The sequence below is a fragment of the Mytilus edulis genome, chromosome 6 (genome assembly GCF_963676685.1).
Source record: "Mytilus edulis chromosome 6, xbMytEdul2.2, whole genome shotgun sequence".
Lineage (NCBI taxonomy): Eukaryota > Metazoa > Mollusca > Bivalvia > Mytilida > Mytilidae > Mytilus > Mytilus edulis.
In genome coordinates this window covers 44,107,355-44,130,233 of record NC_092349.1, presented here as the reverse complement: position 1 = coordinate 44,130,233, position 22,879 = coordinate 44,107,355, and the positions used below count along the sequence as shown (strand labels likewise).

Sequence of the window (22,879 nt, the reverse complement as noted above, 5' to 3'; positions counted from 1 at the left end):
TCTATTTTGATGTTCAATTACATGACAATTTCAACTGTAATCAAAAGTGACATGTATGAATGCAGTGTATGAATGCAGTTACAAGGGCATCGTGTTCATATAGTATTGTTTGAAATATAAATGTAACGAAAATGTATCCTTAAAAACAAAAGATGGTCATGGCATCATAAATATATTTGACATTATATACATATATGGAGTTATTTTCTCGGACGATACCATGTTTCAATGAAATATGCACCAAGGCATAAACTAATCCTATGTGATGTCATTATTTTCCTTGATAAAAATGCAAACTGTAATTTACTTCAAAATTATATTTATCTGATAGTTTTTTGTTGCCGATTTGGGAATTTATTTTTTAAAGTTCAATCTATAATAAGTGTAAAATAAAATCGTTATTGCCCGCGTTTTTATTTTATAAACAAATAATGTGAAGTTTTGTTAATTTATAGCTACAATACAGAGACATTATCATATTATGTGAGATGAATTTTAATGTACAAATTTCGTAACACCTAGAAAAAAAAAACCAGTTTCACATATTCGGGTGTAAGATTTTGAAAAGCTTACGGATTCACACTGAATAGGAAATCATACTGTGACCTTCATGTATTGATATTTGTTTTCGCGTTACATGTACATGTATCATAATTTCGTGCTTCCTTCGTGTCATTTTTTATATTTATGTATACCTTCTACTCTATCAAATGATCAACTAATGAAATATTCTTAATATTCTGTTGATTAACATTCATGTACCTCACAATGGGGTCGGGTGGGGGAGGGTACATAATTATATCCTGATTATCTATTTAAAAGAAAATCATTCTTAATATTTCATTCGATTCGATTAAGTTTGTTGAAATAAATGTCACTTTTCCGCGACAGAAATGTCATTACAAATAGAAAAAAAGACACAACAAAGTAGGGCGTATTAAAGCATGAACGCATTAGAAAGGAATATCGCACTTTAGAGTCGTCGGTAAAATAGGATGCTAAATTTTGCAAATCTTTACAAAAAATAATAATTTTTGACGGTATATAATTCAGACAATGCATATTTTAGGGTTTTTTCTTGTCGTAGAACACACCTCGGGGGTGTCAGGATTGCCCCAAAAAAGAGGGTCGTAATGGGGTTAATTTCATGACGAATAACGGTAAAAATTCTTGCCAAACGACGTTAACGGTAATTTTTGGTGCATGACGATAAAATGTGCACTTTCTTTAAGACGATAAAAAAAATCGATTGATTTTGACGAATCAGGTTAAATTTTTTTTCAATAATAACGGTGACGATAATCATTTGAGAGCTCTGACGAATCACGATAAGGATATTTTGACGAATCACGGTAACATTTTAATCAATTTGACGCTAACGATAGCCGAAAATGGTCGTTTGACGGCAAAGGGCACTACTACCATCAAGAAAGACCTCCTAACGGTCGGTCTTTCATTTAATCCATCTCGACAACCTCGGTATGTTCTACGACAAGAAAAACCTTAACATATGCCTTAACTATCACTTATATTGACCTTTGAAATCTGTACAGTGAAAAAACCTTCTAATGCTAGAAAATTATCAGATCAAACAGTTCTAAATATAATTAATTATAGTTTCTATTATTTTTATGCCAACAAAGCTTGAATTAATTTTGTAATTTTTCAATAATGTTTAGGATGGAAACAGATGATGCATCATCTATGGAAAACTCAAGAAGGTACAAATCTATACTATAATTATTTATTGCGTTAAAATGTTTCTAAAAATTGGTTATAACTTTTGTTATGTAAGTCAAAAGCAATATGTGGTAAAAAAACAAACAAAGATTTGAACTACAGAGTAAGTCCCTAAACATTAAAACACGTTTGAAAATAACTGTTAATTTCTCCATAGATTTGTTTTTATTCATTAGAAATCTTAACTTCTTCAATCTTTTTTATGAAAGACATAATTAAATTTTGAATAAGGTGGTACCCATCACTTTGACTTAAAGGAATTAGTCTCGTTTAATTTTCATAAAATGTTGACGAAATATTTACTTTGACTCTCTGAAAAAAAAATCATTAAGTTTGAACAGTCAATTTCTAGGAAAAAATTCATTGGTTTATATAGCAGATTGACAAACACTAATTTTGATCATTGAGAACAATACAACGTGATCAAAACGTTGAGCTGATTTTACAGAGATATCTCCATATAGTGTTTGGTACCACCTTCAGCGAACACAGAAAATATGAGTTTTGTTCAATATACAAAATGAACTATTACATGAATAACATTTGAATGTAATGATCATGAGGAAAAAAACAATTTAAAGCAATATTAGTTTACTTAAGCTCAAAACTCATTAAATATCCAAAGCCACCCATAATGATGACATTTTCTGTACTTCAAAAGGAGAAAGACCAAATGTTTCTGCCTGAAAATCTTAATTTATCTTCAAAAAAATTTAAATAAAAAAAAAATTCAAACGTGATTAATATAGCAAAATTGGTGTTTATGTTTATTGATATCTATGCTTTATCTAATTATATTAATCGCGATGTTTTGGTCATTATAACTAACTTGAAAATACTGTAATTCTTACTTATGTTCAATTAGTCAAGGAGAGATTGAACATCTTAAAAGGGAAAATGAAGAACTTCAAAATAAACTGGTTAAACTAAAGAAGAGAACCGATGCTGCAACAACTGAAACGAAAAAGTGCGTATTTATTTATGTCAAATGCTCGATTTCTGTAGGAATAACGATTAAAAGTGAGAAAGGAAATAGGGAATGTGTCAAAGCGACAACAACCCCACCATAGAGCAGACAACAGCCGAAGGCCATCAATGGGTCTTAAATGTAGCGAGAAACTCCCGCACCCGTAGGCGTCCTTCAGCTGGCCCCTTAAAAATATGTATACTAGTACAGTGATAATTGACGTCATACTAAACTCCGAATTATACACAAGAAACTAAAATTAAAAATCATAAAAGACTAACAAAGGCCAGAGGCTCCTGACTTGGGACGGGCGAAAAATTGCGGCGGGGTTAAACATGTTTATGAGATCTCAACCCTCCCCCTATACCTCTAGCCAATGTAGAAAAGTAAACGCATAACAATACGCACAGTAAAATTCAGTTCAATAAAATTAACGGTACCAATTTTCTTGCACCAGATGCGCATTTCGACAATACATGTCTCTTCAGTGATGCTCGTGGCCAAAATATTTGAAATCCAAAGCTTATATTCAAGAGAAGTCCGAGTCCGATGTCAGAAGATGTAACAAAAAAAAAAAATGAGACAATAATACATAAATAACAACAGACTACTAGCAGTTAACTGACATGCCAGCTCAAGACCTCAATTAAACTGATTGAAAGAATATGTCTTCATCATATGAATTGTATGAATTGCAAGGTAAAAAACATAAAAAACAGGGTTTCGAATAAATACTTGAAGATAATGCCTAATTTTATGTATGACATGGATTTTTATCTATTGTTGTAGCTTTTTTCTACATTTGTTCTTCCTTTACATTTTGTTAAAATGTAAGTTACGTTTGACCCACAAATTTCTGCTGCAGGTTTCAATAGGAAAAACGTTTTTATTACTATTTGAACTTGGAGAATATTGAAAATAAACGGATTTGGAAATCTTCATTGTAAAACAATGTATTCAGTGCATATACCTGGTATTTCTATACAAACTATTAGGTACTCTCGAAGAAAAAAAATTGGCAACCTATGACGCCAGTGACGTATATTTATACAAGTTTCATAAAACATGTAAATGGTATAAGTTTCATAATTTGGTAAGTAAGACTCATTAACATAAGACTCGTCAGTTGCGCTGGAATAAAAACAGCTGAGGGACCAAATCAAATAAGAGGCGGAAGAGTATGTAAGGCAAACAATATCGAAAGGATGTGCCATAAACAACTGACACCATCAACATGGGTATAGAAACATCTTAGTGATTCGTAAAATCAGCATTTTATGAACAATTAATTTACACAAAATGAGTAAGTCAATATTTTATGTCACTACAAATGTGCTCACTACTTGACTGCTGTTAAACGGATTTTGTGTAAAAAATTTCTGTTACAACATTTTAAAACTTATTTAAAGTTAAGGAATTTATCTTCCTTATGCGAAGCTTTGATTGCTTGCTCGGCTTTGGCTATACTTTTTTTTGTACTCTTTGGCTATAGCTCATAATCCTTTTAATTAGCTTTGGATTTCAAATATTTTGGCATCGAGCATCACTGAAGAATGTCGAAATGTACAAGTACCGTTAATGTTATTACTACTACTGGATCGATACCTGTGCTGGTGGACTGATAGTCCCCAAGGGTATCACCATCCTAGTAGTCAGTATTTTGTAACTGGCATGAAAAAACGGATTTTGTGTTGTTAAAATTTGCTGTTACAAAATTTATAAAATTATATAAAATCAAAGAATGTATCTCCCTCAAACAAAGCTCTGATTCCTTGGCCGGTTTTGGTTATACTGTTTGTCCTGTTTAGCTTTTAGGTCTTCGTCCTTTTAATAAGCGTTGGTTTTTCAAATATATTAGCCTCGAACATCACTGAAGAGAGATAGATTGTCGAAATGCGCATCTGTTATTTTTACGCAATTTATAAACTGAACATCTACCACATCTTCCTATTTATACTATGAAAAATATGTCATTTCATAAGTTTTTTCATCGTATTATACGACTAACAATCCATCGGAAACGGTACAATTTAGGCACTATACCAATAAAACAAACGTATGACAAGTATATTACCATTTGCATCTTATACCTGCTATATCAGTATCGTTGCACAGGGGCGGATCCAGCCATTTAAAAAAGGGGGGTTTTGTATATGTTTATACTTACACATATATTGTTAATGCCTAATAGAGTTTCTGAAATTTCTGCTCTTAAAATAATCTGTGCACACAAATTGGATTTTAAAGTAATCTCTGGAGAGACGACATACAACCATTTTTTCATCTTTTGCCGAGCATAAGCCAAACATGTTCAGAAAAAAGTGGCTTGTATGCCTGTAACAATCAAAGTTTGATGTTGTCAGTAGCTTTATTTACTATGATATTTATATGTATATCCAAATCCTCTTTGTTTAAACTTATATTGTTCTGAAGCTTGATCCCTAAAAGGACCTTACGATAGAGAATAAATCATGGAATCAATACAAAAATATCGAAACCAATAAAAACATGTAACAGCGTATTTTGAAGAGAAGACAAACAATTGTATTTATACTAACAATGACTAACACTGCCCCCTTTATAATTTTAAATTAAATGTTCATAAACTACATAAACAAGTTTTATCATTTTCATTTGAGATGTTCTTATTTTTTTTCCTAAAAATTTGGTCTTTCAAATATGTCATAATAGAAAATTTTAAAGATTTATCAATTTAAGATTGTTTTACTCCATTATATTCTTCTATCGTCAAAACAAAAAACAATGACAAACATGGGATTTGACGTGACCAATATAGTGTGTTTACTGAATGTGTTAATTATTGATTATATAATCAACAGTCAAAATAAGGAAATTGTGGATATGACAGTAAAAATGGACAAATTTGAAAAGTATATCAACTTTTTGAAGGATGAGATTAATAGGTAAGGTCATGTATGTTAGGATATATTTAATACAAACGTAAAATTACAGTTAAGGTTCACAAAACACCTTTGCAAAATATGAATAGGTTTACCAAACAAAGTTACCTCTAAGAATAGAAATACTTGACGTTTACAATGTCGATAAGACACAGCACTGTAATTTCATGCGACTACACTTGTTGTGAATTAAGATTTGATATATACGTGAATAGGACAATCAACAAATGAAATAAAAAACTTTTAAGAAGTCAACACATGGTCTCCAACTATTCAACAATAACAACCAGTTTTTATATAAATTGTACACGATATTGTGTTCTTAAAAGTGCTACAAATTAAAAAAAAGAATATATATTCGATAAACCTTATAAAATATAAAAAAAAAATCTGCCATCAGTACTAAAGAAGGAAATCATCAGAATATAAGTAAAGACAGCCATTAATGGAGTGTGTGCCGTTTCGACCACCGACAGATGAATTATATGGTGGGTAGTGTTGACACCTCGTTGCTTCACATTTAAATGATCGCTACAGTACTGTTGAAGATTGATCGTTTGGCAATTGTTTCATGAACTTCTAGAACGAGAATAAATTAGCCATTAGAAGTACAGAGACGTGCAAAAAGTATTCGGTCACAATGGCGTCGTGTTTACGTTTGTACAGGTGACCGACTTTTAAATGGCCTTGCCCCACGTCAATCACGTCACTGAGTATTACTGTACTAGTCTTTTAGCGTTGTGCATCACATGGGCTACCGTCATGTGACGTTTGTTGTCGTCTGCCATTGTAGTTTCGTTAAAACAAGTAAAATAACAAAGATGGGTAGAAAAGGTCAGGAACTGTCAACAGATGTCAAAAACATGATTGTGGAAATGTTCCAGAATGGATTTTCTCGCCGAAAAATCGCTGACATACTTAGAATTCCCAAGTCAACAGTTATTGACAATGTTCGAAAATTTTTAGACACGGGTTCTGTGGAGAATAAACCCAGAAGTGGCCGACCATTGTTTGTAAAACCACGCGACTACCGCAAGCTTGAACGCATTGTAAAGACAAGTCGGAGGAGCTCTTTATGTGACATAACAAACAAGTTTAATGAGGAAAATTGTGTTCCCGTGTCTAAACGTACCATCCAGCACCATTTACATAAACATGGGTATCACAGGTGTGTAAATAAGAAAAAAATCGTGATCCGGGAAGTCAATCGGAAAAAAAGACTTGCATGGTGCAGAGAAAAAAAGAGATGGACGGTTAATAACAACTGGAAAAAGGTTATTTTCTCTGATGAAAGTAAAATCATGATTGGACATGATGAACGTGTGTACGTATGGCGAAAAAGAGACGAGGGGTGGAGACCGGACCTTGTGCAACCGCGGACTTCACAAACTAAATATCAAGTCATGATTTGGGGTTGTATTTGCTGGATAGCGTCGGTACACTTACTCCTGTAGAAGGCAATATTAATGCTGTCAAATATCAAGAAATACTTGATGAACATTTGTGGCCAGTGATAGCTCGGCATTTTCCGGGAGGAAATTATTTATTCCAGGATGACAACGCCCCTGTCCATCGTGCACGGTCCACCCAAGAGTTTGTACCTCGGAACGGAATTACCGGTATGAGCTGGCCTGCACAGTCCCCCGACTTAAATATAATCGAAAACGTTTGGTTACATGTAAAAAGAAAACTTCAAACACGTACTGGGATGATTAAATCTAAAAATGAATTATTCCAAGAAATCCACCGTATTTGGGTCAGTATTTCCCCTGCCTATATTCAGTGCTTATACAAGTCGATTCCGAAAAGGATATTAAATGTAATCAGGCTAAAAGGACACTTAACAAAGTATTAGAGGTAAGTTTTTATTTTTGTTGTATTTCATTGGTTGATTTATTTACAGTGCAAGCATGAACTTTACAACTTTCGTTTTGAAATGTAAACATGACGCCATTGTGACCGAATACTTTTTGCACGTCTCTGTAGGTTTGCAATATCGGAATAAAAGATAAGAAATTTTGACTGCTCCTGGAAAAAGGAATGTTGTGTATTCTGAAAACTGGATGTTTTAAGGAGGAAAAAACTATTGTTATTGGTATAAGTCTTCCTTTCAGTTGTCGTTCAAGAAAATAACAACAAACAAAAGAAAAATAACAAAAAAGTAGTATACATAACCACATACATAACCACGACAATTACTTAGACATGTTAGAGAGAGCTATATATATATATATAAATTGTTTGGTCTTTTTCTAATTTAACATTAGAAAAATACAATTGTAAGACAAACGTCTTTTTATATAGTGTATATGTTTTATAAAAAGGTAGCAATTTTGGTAAACCATTTTAGTTTGCACTGTATAAATTATACAATGATATATTTCCATAATTCATATTTTATAATTCAAGCTATGAAAGTGATAAAAAGAAAATGGAAGAAAATCTTCAGAAGATTGAATTAGAGAACAGAACATTTAAAGATGAAATCGACAGGTAAGAATTTAAAGCTTAAAAAAAATAATAATGAAAACACTTGATTGATGCAATATTTGAATTGTAGAACAAATTCATCACCTCGATATTTATTACAAGCATTGTGATTTCTATTCCTGTTTGTGTTAGTCTCTATGATCAATGAATTGAATAGAACGAATAGTTTTGCATCAATTAAAGTTGTTTTTGTAGAACATACCCTGATGCACACTATCTTCAACATTTTCCTAAAAACTTCAATGTTAGAACACAAAAATTTAAAAAAAAGTCTATGCACGAATAATAAACTTATTTTAGTTGTCTTCGGTGTTTCATTATATATCGGAATAACATACATTGTTGTAATTGCTGATAGTTTGTTTTTGAATTGTTTGACGTTTTTCTAAATACGTACATATGATGAATTATGTAGATTTGCAATTCCATCCCTCTTTATATTGTAGATTTCTTGCACTTCTATTACTCTTGTCCTGATAAAACAAATCTTTGAAAGAACCATATATTTATATTTTTTGTTCTATAACATTACAGTTTAAACCAAAAGTCATTTTCCCTATCTTTCAAATGCATCCTTTGCCTAGAAATGAGAACCGCCGTTTTGAAATGATACACATAAAAGTCATGTAATAATGTTATTGTATTCGTAACTTATGTGTTCTACAATCTTTCAAAAAAAAATATATATTGAAAATTGCGTGTTTATAGAAATAAAATTCTGTTCATGTCTGTGATCACGTTTGACAAGTCAGGAATATAAAAATTTGTTGATTTTGTCGAGGTTTTGATTTAATTTGTCAGGTACTTTTATATCTTCCATTTTATGCAATATTCTTTGTATTCTAATACATAAACTTTTGTAAGAACTGGTGATTTAACCCGAGAAATGATTTGTAGGTTAAAAAAGTAATAATAGGTTTCTCTTTTTATTAGCATTTTCAAACAACCTGATTCAGAACTAAAGAAGAGAGTTAAGTCGTTAGAGGATAAAAACAAAAAATATTTAACAGCGTACGTATATTTTAGATTTATAGTTTATAGATTTGTAAATAAAATAATGGGCGTTCTACAAAACCTGAAAATGAGAACAATAATCATGTTTGACCTGAAAATGAAGTTGAATATTTTTCGACATGTTATTTATACTTTCATAGCGTCCTCTCATCATTGTTATTTAGTTTTGATAGTTAATTCGTTTCATAAATCATAAGCTATCACAGAACATCACATATATTATGTATGTTGTATATTGAAATATATTGACCAACATCATCATTTACGTTGCAGATACAGGTGGTATAAGGAAATAAATTTCGGATAAAGGCATCGACGTATACTGATCAAAGTTCCGCCCTCTAGATTTATGTTGATCTAGCGCACCTATTCCATTTTGACAACATATTGACCGAGTTTTTCAGATTGATTTTCGACTAGGTTTTCAGTATTCCAATATGTTCAACTTGTGACCCCTGACAACCATTGTCTTGTCGCAATATTATAAACCATAAAAAATACAAAACTTCTAAAAGTTCACGTTGAGAATGTCTTCTCATTCAATATTTTGTTAAAAGTGAGTAATAAAATCTCATAAATCCTGTTCAAATTGAAAATACTTTGGAGAAAACAAGGTCTTGCTTCACATCTTGTTTTAATGAAATTGATTCTGATTCGCAAATGAAAACCATAATCAAAAGCAGACTTATGGATTGCAATTTTGCCTTCCATTTTTAATATAGTTTGCTTTATTTTTCTTTATGGAAACATTGAATTAACCATAATATACAAATCTACACAAGTTTACGGTAACAGTTCGTCATTTCATGATGACGACTGATAAGGAATGTATATAACTAACAAACTCAACACTGTAATAAAGGTATAAAATGCGAAACAAAACATTCTTACTGGAAATCATTGAATCAAAACTCATAGGACAATTTATGATCAATAAAAACATCAAGCATTGGAAATAGACGTATAGATACTATGGTCAAATAATACACAAGAGAATAGCAAAGAGAAACAACAGAAATACAATAATTAAAATTCACAAATTAAGTTCAATAGACAGAAATTAAAACTTGATTATACAGCTTAACTCATCAGATGGACGAAAATGCAAGTACCCGGCCACGTCCACTTGTATTTTTGTCTATCTGATGAGTTGAGCCTTTTTCAACTGATTTTTATAGTTCGTTCTTATGTTGTACTGTTATACCACTGTCCTAGGTGAGGACATGCTAACACGTTTAACCCCGGCACATTATTTATGTCCCAAGTTAGGAGCCTGTAATGCAGTGGTTGTCGTTTGTTTATGTGTTACATATTTGTTTTTCGTTCATTTTTGTATATAAATAATGCCGTTAGTTTTCGCGTTTGAATTGTTTTGCATTGTCATATCGGGGCCTTTTATAGATGACTATGCGGTATGGGCTTTGCTCATTGTTGAAGGCCGTACGTTGACCTATAGTTGTTATTGTCTGTGTAATTTTGGTCTCTTGTGGACAGTTGTCTCATTTGCAATCATACCACATCTTTTTTTTTATATGTATGCAATACATGAATTTAATCATTTAAGTTAACTAGGAAGTTATAGTTAATCATCAGTCATGTAAGTGTAGCTGTGTGCTCAAAGGTAGTAGTAACTACAGAAATAGACGTTTAATCATTAAATCGATTGAGCAAGTTACAACTTTACATAATTTAGAAATCCAGATTTGAATTATGCTATTGCTTTTGTAGGTACAAGCAGCAAAAAGAGATTATTCAGACAATAACGAAAGAAAATGAAAACTATCAACAAAGGTAAATAAAAGTTATTAAAGTAGTTCCACGATTTATCACATTTGCACCGGAAGAGAAGTTTACAATGAAGAAGTATTCTACATTTTTACAAATTTGATTAATTTGTATGAGATAAACTACTATGGTATCCTTATATTATTGATTAGCACTGAGAATTTCAATCCTCAAATTATTGGAAAAAAAACATCGATAAAACAATTCTGCACGGGCGAAAAAAAAAATCATATACATAGTAGTTTAATATAGCCACCCTGCATTTCAATTACAAATATATTAAATAAGTAGAAGTTATTCAATAGTTATCAAAGGTACCAGGATTATAATTTTGTACGCCAGACGCGCGTTTCGTCTACATAAGACTCATCAGTGACGCTCATATCAAAATATTTATAAAGCCAAACAAGTACAAAGTTGAAGAGCATTGAGGATCCAAAATTCCAAAAAGTTGTGCCAAATACGGCTAAGGTAATCTATGCCTGGAATAAAACAATAATAGACAACAAATGAACTAAAGTGATACACGCGTGGCATCTTGAAACATAAAGTATGAGGAGTATATCGTCAACCGAACAATAAACACGTAAAACAGTACAGATAAAGCATTTTAGTTTACAGATCTTAAAATCTCATGTATGACTTAGGTCAGCTGCAAAAGGGTAATCGTCTCCTGTTTTGAATACATCACCCGACATGCGAATCCCCTTTCCGTCAAAAGGTCATTACAATGACCTTCCGATGATCTGATGATCTGATGATTTAAAGTATATACTGACCTTTTATTAAAAGTACTGATTTTTGATATTAAATGATGCGATCGTCAGTGGAATTGTTTTCAGGCTTGTTCGTGAACAGAAGCATCTATGTTATCAAAACTAGCTTTCTGTGATAATAAACAAATCTTGACCCTGCATTGGAAATTGTTTGTCTTTTTTATTTTGTTAAAGTTTGCATCCATCCTTTTTTTATTGGGACTGATCATGTTTTTATAGATTGTATATTTTAACGACAAATGGTCTAGATATTTAAAGAGGTAGGTTTGACAAATATTTTTTTTAAAACTTTTTATTGTTTTATATATAAACTAGAGGCGTCAAGGAGCCTCTGTCGCTCACCTGATATTTGTATTTAAAATTGATGCATGAAATAATGCAGCTTTTAGCTTTTTGCTTTAGTTTCTAAGATATAAGTCAAAAACTTCATTTCCCCCATATGTTCTATTTTTAGGCACGTCTGCCATGTTGATTTACAGGCAGGGTCATCACACACTTTTTTAAATAGATACCCAAATGCTGATTGTGGCCAAGTTTCATCAAATTTGTCTCAGTTGTTTCATGAGAAAGTTTTGAAAAACTTTTCGTAAAATAGTTAAATTTGTCTTCAAAGGACAATAACTCCTGATGGGATTATTGGACCATTTTGATCATGTTGACTTATTTGTTGAAATTATTTGGCTCAACATAATTGCTGTTTACAGTTCATCTCTATCTATAATAGTATTCAAGATCATAACCAAAAATTGCCAAATTTCCCACAAAATACCAATTCAGTGGCAGCAACCAAACAACAATTGGTCCGACTTGTCTGAAAATTTTAGGGCAGATAAATCTTGACATGATAAAGAAATTTACCCTGTCAGATTGGCTGTAAATGCTTTGGTTTCAGAGATATATGCTAACATCTACATTTTACCTCTATGTTCTAGTTTTAGCCATGGAGGTCATCTTGGTTTGCAGACGGGATCATCGTACACATTTAATAAAAAAAAATACATACCCCAATAATAATTGTGGCCAAGTTTGGTTAAATTTTGCCTAATAGTTTCAGAGGAGAAGAATTTTGTAAAAGTTTACAACGGACAACGGACGCCAAGCGATGAGAAAAGCTCATTTGGCCCTATGGGTCAGGTGAGCTAAAAAAAGAGATGTGGTATGATTGTCAATGCGACAACTCTCTACAAGAGACCAGTGGACACACAAATTAAAAACTATATGCTTAGGTCACCGTACGGACTTCAACAATAAGCAAAGCCAATCCGCATATTCAGCTATAAAAACCCCATTTTATTTACTACAAGGATTGTTGCTTTATATTAATAGAGATTGAGATTGTTTTACCGCCTATCGCTTCAGATTGGCAACACAACGGCCACAAACAGCCCCCGTGTCCTATGCCAAAGAATACAGAGATATGAAAACGCAGGTAGAAAGTCTTAAAGTGGAAAAAGAGTCCTTAATGCAAAGGTATTATTCATCAGAGTTACGTGACTTCAACGTAAAAAAGATGGGAACATATCAGGGATCAATAAAAAATCTATAAAAAATATTGAGTAAAACAAACCCAGAACACACTATTAACAAAACTAAAAAAAACCAAAGAAAAATATTCGTCTTCAAAGCACTTAAATACTAAAAATTGAACAACCAGAAACTAACAGGCCTAATCTAGAGATGACCACAACCGGCTTCGTTTGGATAAACAGTTTTTGGATAACTAATGACACCTTTGCCTGTTATGTTTTATTTTCTGTAATTCTTTCAATAGAAAATTCATCGTTAGAACGTAGAAATCTTAAACATATAGGCAATATATCAAAGTGACATATACATGTTATTGTGAAATGCTTCTAATTTGTGAAACAAACGTGTAATCATCGAATACAAGTTGTTGTGGAAATAATTGAATATTGAAGGGATGTAGATGATATAACCATGATATGCAATTTTTATTCAATTGAGTTGCTTTTTTCATGCTGCAAACTACTTCTTGTTTTAATGATCAGTAGTTCATATCTAGTCTTATTAAAAAAAAATGAAATGTATAACTATAACATTTGATTAGATTAAGCATGGTAGCGGGACGAAAAATGAAAGACAACAATCCAGCAATTGCTGATTTAAGCGACTCCAACCGTCCTGAAAAACTATCCGAACAGTTCCGTGAAATATATGATAATGCATGGACTGATGTTCTTGATTACATAACTGACACAGAAAAAGTACAAGATGACGTAATTGTGAAACAAATTGTGTGTGTTCTACAGGTAATGTAGCAAAGCAGACGATACAATTTACTAACCTTGTTTGATTTTATTTGGAATAAATAAGACACATTCATAGATATAAGAAAATGTGGTATGAGTGCCAATTAGACAACTCTCCACTCTGTCCATGTAATTCACAATTAGTTAAAGTAAACCATTAAAGGTCAAAGTACGGTCTTCAACACGGAGCCTTGGCTCCCATCGAACAGCAAGCCACAATCTGAACATAACGTATTTTGCATTTCCTTTTGTTTATACAAATGTCAGTGTCATCGGCATAGTGATATTTTGATACTTTGTGATTTCAAATTATAGAGTTTATGAGTTTGAGCCCTGTCAGATTTTATTTTATCTCGCGAGTAAATGTCGTGGGGAAGTCAGTCCCTCATAGAATTTACGTTTTTTTTTAGCTTATACCTGCTTAAGGTGGTACCTAACACTACAGGGAGATAACTCTGTAATATCAGCTAAACGTTTTATTCACGTTGTGTTGTTAAGGGAATATTAAAGCTTCTCATTGATCAAAACTAGTCTTTGTCAAACTGCTATGTAACCAGTGTAATTTTTCTGATAAAATTTTTATATTTTTCTCAAAGGGTTAAAGTAAATACTTTGTCAAAATTTTATGAAAATTAAACGAGCCAAATTAATTTTAGTCAAGGTGTTGGGTACCACCTTAACCCTTTATATTTGGAAATGCATACTAAAACTCATGAATGCAAAATACATAGTGTGGCTGCTACATATACAAGTCCAAAGCTAGAATCTTTATTGTCAACATTTTGTTTATTCATTTTTTCAACAATAAAATAAATTTGATCTGTTGAGTTTTGTGTATGCCCCCGTGATAAAAGTCCTGTTGTGTACCTTTTTTATATCCCACCTACGATAGTAGAGGGGCATTATGTTTTCTGGTCTGTGCGTCCGTCCGTCCGTCTGTCAGTTCCTGCGTCCGTTTGTTCGTCCTTCTGTCCCGCTTCAGGTTAAAGTTTTTGGTCAAGGTAGTTTTTGATGATGTTGAGGTCCAATCAACCTGAAACTTAGTACACATGTTCCCTATGGTATGATCTTTCTAATTATAATGCCACATTAGATTTTTTACCCAATTTCATGGTCCATTGAACATGGAAAATTATAGTGCGAGTGGGGCATCCGTGTACTTTGGACACATTCTTGGTTATTTCAATGTTGCGTAACATTTTTACAATTTTTTTTTCATGCGAAAAGGAGAAGGTCCGGTAAGGGCCGATTTTGGCCTCAATTTGCAGGTTCATCTGACGAAAGATTTTGGACACTTTTTAAACACTTAAGTGTCTATTTCAGTTGATTCAATTAGTTTATGTGAAATGTTTTAACTGATTTAGTCATTACAAACACTCCGATTCAAGCTTAACGATGAAAAACTATCAAATATGCCAAATATTGTCACTTTTCAGATGTTTTTTGTATAAGATGAAAATGGCTGCATCCGTGTTCATCCTCAACCTTTATATATGTTATGTATTATAATCAAATACAACTTACATTTCAATATTAAGAATAAACACAAATGCGGCCACTTTCATTTAAGACGGAAACCGACAATAATTTAACTAAAACATATATATGTAGCAGAAGCATTCTACTTTCCAATAAATAACTATAAGTTTACATTTTAACAATTTTGTCAAACTGCTATATTTTGGGGCCAAAAAGGGGTCTTACTTGACCTACTCCTTTATTTTTACGCCAGTTGGAAATATACCATTTTGTTGTTGTTGTTGTCAACCTTTCAATAACTTTTCTACCTTTTTATCAAAAATGCAAAAAGGAGTTGATTTTTGAAAGGAAATCAACAACTAAGATTTGTATGTATCTAACATGTATTATCTGTTCATGAGCAGAAACCAACTATCAACCTTTCATTAACTTTTCTACCTTTTATTAAAAAGGAAAAATGGAGCTAATTTTTAAAAGGAAAACAATGACTAACATTTGTACTTATCTGAAATGCATTATCTGTTCATGTTCAGAAACCTACTATCAATCTTAAAAACAAAAATGTGACAAATAATTGTCTTGACTGTTTATTAGAATCTAAACTTTAAGATACAAGAACAAAAACGTTTAATTTTGGATACGAAATGAATCATGAAACATCAAATCGGACTGATACTGCATACTCTCTTATAAAATTCTACTCGGTGATCAATTTAAATATTAACAAGTTTTATGTGATTTTAAGTATTCAACTTTTGATTTAACTAGAAATGTTTGATATGCATCCCAACGTATTACTATAGCATCTAAGCACTATGTATTCTATGAATTGCAAATCATTGAGGATTATAATGGTAACACTTCTGTAGCAATTTTAATGTGTTATATAACTTTCAGCAAATATATGATCAGTGTAAAGATCAAATAGCAAACAGAAAACTGACAATAATCAAGTCAATAGGTTATCCAGAGGATACTTTTCAAAAGCAGGTAAATACATTTCAATTTCTTAATACAATGGCAAATAAAATGAAAACTAGTCAAAAATTGATCTTTTTCAACTTGTAAATTAATTCTGATGATATCATTGACTGAAAGACAATATAAAAGAACCAATATAACACGTATAATTATACTGGAAGTTTTTTTATTTGTTTTGGCTACGAAAGTGACCGATTAACTACCTTATTATTAAGACACACACTGAAAACATCGATCAAACAATTCTTCACGTAAAGCCCACTCACTGAAAAAGCAAATGACTGACTTGATGTTGTTGATTGCTATATAAACAATATCTGTAATTTGGTTTTTTTTTCAAATGATTGTGCTAATTGACTTATAATTATATAATAGTTCTTGAATAACTGGTCATTATCGATATATATGGACTGCCAACAGGGCAGTGGTATTGACTAAGATAGTGATAATGACTGAGCCAAAGGCGAGGTCATTATCGCTGTCACAGTCAATACCACTATCCTACGGGCAGTCTATATATCACGATAATGAGCAGTTATTAAATAACTATTATATTTATTTCATTGAGGAACCATGTTTCAGAAAATTATCATAGATTCAAGATGTCCAAAGCAAACTCGAGTCGATTTCTATAGCAAAGAGTTAATACCAGTCGTAGCAATAATGCCATTCATTTTAGTGCAATTTTTCAGTATATGAATACTAAATCAAGTTCTCTATAATTTTATAATTTACCAAAACATATGGTAATCAATTCAACAACTTAATTATAATATTGAAAACAGGAAAATGTTTTATTGAAGGGACATCTCTCTAAACAGAGAATCAACGCCCCACCGGTCTTTAACAGATAAACCGCGCCCCAGCGGTCATTAACAGATGGAAACCACGCCCCAACGGTCATTAACAGACGGAAACTACGCCCCATCGCTCATTATCATGTCAATATCCGTTAACGACCGGTTTTCTTTTCCGTTTCGTTCTGTTAATGACCGATGGAATTTATTACTGAAGAATGATGAATGTCATGTGGTCCCTTTTTATCCAATAAGAGAAGCTTACTTTCAACCGATATGAAATGATATACACATATTGAGTGGTTATGAGGTACTAGCGTTGTAACTGAGATACCAACTATTGATTAAAGCGAAGTCGAGGGAAATAGTTGTATCAAAAGGACAACAAACTTGCTGTTACGTATAAACTCATAACCAGTCATTAAGTATGTTATTATACCTAACGAAACAACCCTCTAAATAGTCGATCTGCATACACCACAGAAAAAAAAGTCACATAAACATGAACAAGAGAAACTATAAGGGCACTTTTTGTCCGTGTGGTGTTTGTCGATATTTTGACTATTGTATGCAAGACCATTAATCCTTGTATAAAACATTCTGCTCATATAATGAACGCTAGCTACTGTACACTAAAGCAATCCCAAATTATGAAGACGCCGTGACGACAGACCCATACCATACATTTGTTTTAGTTCTAGAAATATGTCGCATGTATATTTTCTTTTTCGTATTTAATTGCTTCTGTAAGTAACATATTAATTTGGAATTACGACGACATACACATACAGATAATACCGTTTACGATATTTCATAGTTTAACGTTGACAAGTGCACAAATCAAAGCCAACTAGTCAATTACGTCATTGTTGTCCAACGGAAAATTAGTATTAAAAAGTACTGGAAATATGTTTATTAATGTTTGACCGAGTTAATAGTCTTTGAAACTATTGACTGGCAAGTAGTACTAGTCGGCTGAATGAACTAGCATACATGTTTCATTGTTTGTTATATAGAGAAAAAAACACCATTCCGACTAATGGTCATCTCGAAGTTCAGAAAGAGTAATTTAAACAACAAAGAGACATAACACACACACACACACACACACACACACACACACACACACACACACACACACAGATCCTGCAGAATACATAAAAGTAAGATATTCTGCAACATAATTTATAGACAGAAAATTTATTTTTCCCTCTCTAATCTAATGATCTCCGTGTTTTTACTTAAAAAACCTGTGTTCATGTAAACTCTGTGATTCTCTGCAACAATTGAAATTTAGAAAATGCAAAACGTTTTGAATATCATAAGGTGTGAATTTGCTTTTGTTATTATCAATGATCATATCTCAACACATTTCATAGTGTATTCAAAGATACCACATATTCTCCTAAATTACACTTTTAAAGTCATTGCTGTTTGGCATAATTAAAATGATTGTTAGCTAGCTACTAAACTAGCTTGATTTCACAATTTAATTGGAAAACAATCTTTAGAAAGTCTGGAAGAGGGGGCGAAAAATATCATTCAATATGACAGATGTTTTCCATATGTTCCGTTGGTTATTATAGAAGGACGTTTGTTTTTATCAGGTGTTATGTACTTTCCCGTTTATGAATCTACCTTGCACTTCGGTATTTTTTGTAACCATATATATTTTGTAAAAAAAACCAAATTAATATGATCACGATTTTTATAGTATACTGGTGGAAAAGATGGACATGACCCAACCGTTAAAATAATCAAGGATTTGGTACAAGGATCTGCAAATCGGATTTGCGATAATGTTATACAGGTAAGGTTAAAGTGGAGAATATTTTGACCTTAAATGAGACCAACATTACATATTATCAAATGAGAAGAATACTATGAATCTGTGCTTTATTAAAGAAATAACCTTCACATCAATTGACTATTAAATCCATTTTGTTTTGAAATTTATAAGTTATCATTGAACATGTTAAACATCAAAAACGAAGGATTAGTTTGAAACATGTTCAGACAAAAGAAGAATCAAACTATTATATGTAGTGTATGACTTAGTTTTGAAGTTAAAATGCCAAACAACCCTGTTTGAGTGTAAAAAGTTTAAATATAACGCGTATGTTGAAATTGAGAAAAGTATATGTTGCAGTGGGTAATGATGGGGAACGGTGATATGGCAAATGGAATCATGTAATACATGTCATTGGATTTGAGAAAGATGTATTTTGCGATGATCGAATTGTATTTTTTTATAATTTTATATTGTAGCTTGATTCAGTTCTTTCTTTTTCTCTCTGTTTATTCCTTATATCATGTTGTAGGTTACGTTACACTCAGATATAAGAGCGTTAACTGTATTACCTGAATTAAAAGTTCGCATCAAATGATTTTTTTCTCAGGATATAAAGGAGTTAGCAGCAGTTACAGAAATTCTACAGAAAGGAAAGAAAAAGGCTGACGAATTTGTAACTAAATGTTCTATGTTGTGTTTGTTTATGGTGTTACAGGACCCACCTGTAGTTCTTGATTTTAGCTGTAAACCTGGAGATCCCTTTAATATGGATCTATTTTCCCCATTCACCTCATCAGGCGACGTTATTGATTATCTTGTATGGCCTGTAATGTTTCTTAGTGAAAATGGAGCGTTAATGAGTAAAGGAATTGCGCAGGGGAAAAAGAAAAAGAGGAAAAAGAAAATGGACGAAGAAAAATGATTGTTTTCAACCAACAGTCTTGATTGATTGAATGTCATTTATAAGATGTATATATGTATATTTGAACATATTTATGTATGCTCTAAAACTTCATAGTATATCAAACTAATACATTACTCTTTTGTAAACTTTTTAACAACCTCGGAGGAAATTAGATTTACCTTTTTTTTTTTATCTTGTTTTCAAATCCGTGTAATTCTGTTGTAAATGTGTTATTACTTCAATATAGCTAGTCATTCTGATATTTCCTCATTTCTGCACAAAATCATCAGAACAGAACAACATGTAATCTTGAATTGTATTGTCAAGATAAAACTATACACCAATTTCAAATTATGAAAATCATAAAAATTAATAAATCTATTAATATAGTTTTGTAGTCCACTGTCTATCTTCTGTTAAAGTCATAAGAAACCTCAGATAAAAAAAAAATAATGCATATGTTTTTTTTTATAAATCAATGGATAGTTTTCATTATAAAACTAATGTACATATACTTTTTTCTGAGGACAATTCTTTAATTTGTTCATATTTAGAAGAAGTTTTCTTCCTTCCAGGAATCAATTCCCCGACATATTATCCGTTTGCTAAGTGACCTCAGTGTGACCCATCTCGTAAAAATCCGGTTAACGCAATACGCATGGATGTCCCTAAAATAAATTATTATCTGATGTTAAACACGTACTCAATATCCATGTTTTTTTGTTGTTTGTTGACAATCGTTAACCTTCGGCTTCAAAACACGAACTTTAATTACCTGCCATATTTTTACAACAATTCTGACCGATTGAAAAAAAATTAACGATTACACGAAATTTCTGCGAAAAAATGATTAAATCGTACACAGAAGACTAAGTTTATAATGTTTGTATGCATTGGTTCAAGAATTGGAAACCAATTGTTTTCACCGGTCACTCGTTTATTATGATTTTAATTTGTAAGTGTTTGTGTTAAATAAAACAATTAGAAGGAATACTGTTGTGTTTCAACATTTCAATGATTCCTGTTAGCTTTTTATAGGCTTTTTTCAGCCTTGTCAGCCTTGTTTCTTTTAATTGTTGGCATAGATAAATGATACTAGAACACACCCGTGATATCGCGGGTCCGTGACTGAATTAAAGTACATAACTATGCGCAAGCCTTATTTTAGTATTATTTTTTATCTGATAAAGTCATGCCGATTATAAGATACACAGTTTTCTCTGCTTTCAAATCTTTCTGTTTGAACCCGTCGAACTGGAACTTATCAATTATTGGTAATATTAATTATTTGGATAACAAAAGGTCCTGGAATGGAGTATTTTTTAATCAACAGCATTGTCCTATGTTAGTTATAAATAAAGTTGAATTCTTGGATTCACTGTTTTATGTAATGCCCGCTAACAAATTGAAAACGGTTCCTATATACACCTTATTTTTAGTCCAGATTTTTAGTATTCGTATTGTTATCTTAGAAAGTCTTACTGATTAAAATACTACAATAGGTAACAATTTGACAATGATTGAATTTAGTAGTGTCAACCCTGTGATTATGATCCGTGTATATAGCATACTCCTAAATACACCGTTTGGTGGTGCACCTGTTAGATGCGGAACGTACAGATAAGGTAATAGGTAACAGGTGAATATACTATTGGTATTGATATCGGACTCGACCCGGAACTTCTTAATTATTGGCAATATTAATTACGTGGAAAACAAATTGGCCTGGGGTGGTGTAATTTTTAATCTACACCTTTGTACTATATTAGTTATACTAGAACACACCCGTGATATCACGGGTCCGTGACTGAATTAAAGTATATAACTAAGCGCAAGCCTTATTTTAGTATTAGTATTGTCATCTGATAAAGTCATGTCGATTATAAGATACACAGTTTGTCTCTGCTTTCAAGTCTTTCTGTTTGAACCCGTTGGACTGGAACTTATCAGTTATTGGTAATATTAATTATTTGGAAAACAAAAGGTCCTGGAATGGAGTATTTTTTAATCAACAGCATTGTCCTATATAAGTTATAAATAAAGTTGAATTCTTTGCTTTGCTGTTTTACGTCATGCCCACTAACAAATTGAAAACTGTACCTATAGGCCTTATTTTTAGTCCAGATTTTTAGTATTCGTATTGTTATCTTAGAAAGTCTTACTGATTAAAATACTACAATAGGTAACAATTTGACAATTTAGTGGTGTCAACCCTGTGGTTATGACCCGTGTTTATAGCATATTAGTCCTGAATACAACGTTTGGTGGTGCGCCTGTCAGATGCGGAACGTACAGATAAGGTAATAGGTAACAGGTGAATATATTATTGGTATCGGTAGCGGACTCGACCCGGAACTTCTTAATTATTGGCAATATTAATTACGTGGAAAACAAAAGAGCCTGGAGTGGTGTAATTTGTAATCTACACCTTTGTACTATATTAGTTATATATAAAGTTCAATTCTGTGATTCGTCGTTTTTACGTGATGACGGCTGACAAATTGGACCTCGTAATTTTAGTATTATAGATATAAAGTTGAATTCTTTGATTCGTCGTTTTTACGTGATGACGGCTGACAAATTGGACCTCGTAATTTTAGTATTATAGATTTGTCTATTTTTGCTATTTATAAAATACCATACACAGGCAAAGTCGATAACATTCTTTAAAGAAACTAGAAAGCATGTCCCTCCAAAATTTCGTTTTGAACATCACCAAGTGATACTTTTCGCTGGGTTTTGGTATATACATATACTGGCGCAGTTTTGTATACGTTTTTCACTTGACCCACTCTTTCGATTATTAGATACCTCTTTGGTATCTTTCGCCTGTATGTGGAATCAACGAGTAATGTATACCGTTTAAGGACAGCTGTATAAACTCTATCATATTACAATCAAAATGAAGAGACTGGTAATGATTTAATATTTGAAAGAGATTTATTAGTTGTTGCAGATATCTA

General features: G+C 32.1%; 1 protein-coding gene across 1 annotated transcript in view; it reads left to right on the top strand.

Annotated features, from left to right (window-relative positions):
• The window catches only part of LOC139526411 (protein hook homolog), a 31,904-nt gene extending 10,625 nt beyond the window's left edge, over positions 1-21,279 (top strand). Inside the window, exons 8-18 of the mRNA XM_071321557.1 lie at positions 1,680-1,721; positions 2,606-2,707; positions 5,548-5,631; positions 8,038-8,121; positions 9,052-9,129; positions 10,861-10,923; positions 13,053-13,163; positions 13,762-13,963; positions 16,340-16,432; positions 18,935-19,030; positions 19,620-21,279. Of these exons, the coding sequence (XP_071177658.1) occupies positions 1,680-1,721; positions 2,606-2,707; positions 5,548-5,631; positions 8,038-8,121; positions 9,052-9,129; positions 10,861-10,923; positions 13,053-13,163; positions 13,762-13,963; positions 16,340-16,432; positions 18,935-19,030; positions 19,620-19,934 (1,270 nt within the window). The 3' untranslated portion in view covers positions 19,935-21,279. The remainder of the gene's footprint in view (positions 1-1,679; positions 1,722-2,605; positions 2,708-5,547; positions 5,632-8,037; positions 8,122-9,051; positions 9,130-10,860; positions 10,924-13,052; positions 13,164-13,761; positions 13,964-16,339; positions 16,433-18,934; positions 19,031-19,619) is intronic.
• The last annotated feature ends 1,600 nt before the right edge of the window (positions 21,280-22,879 follow it).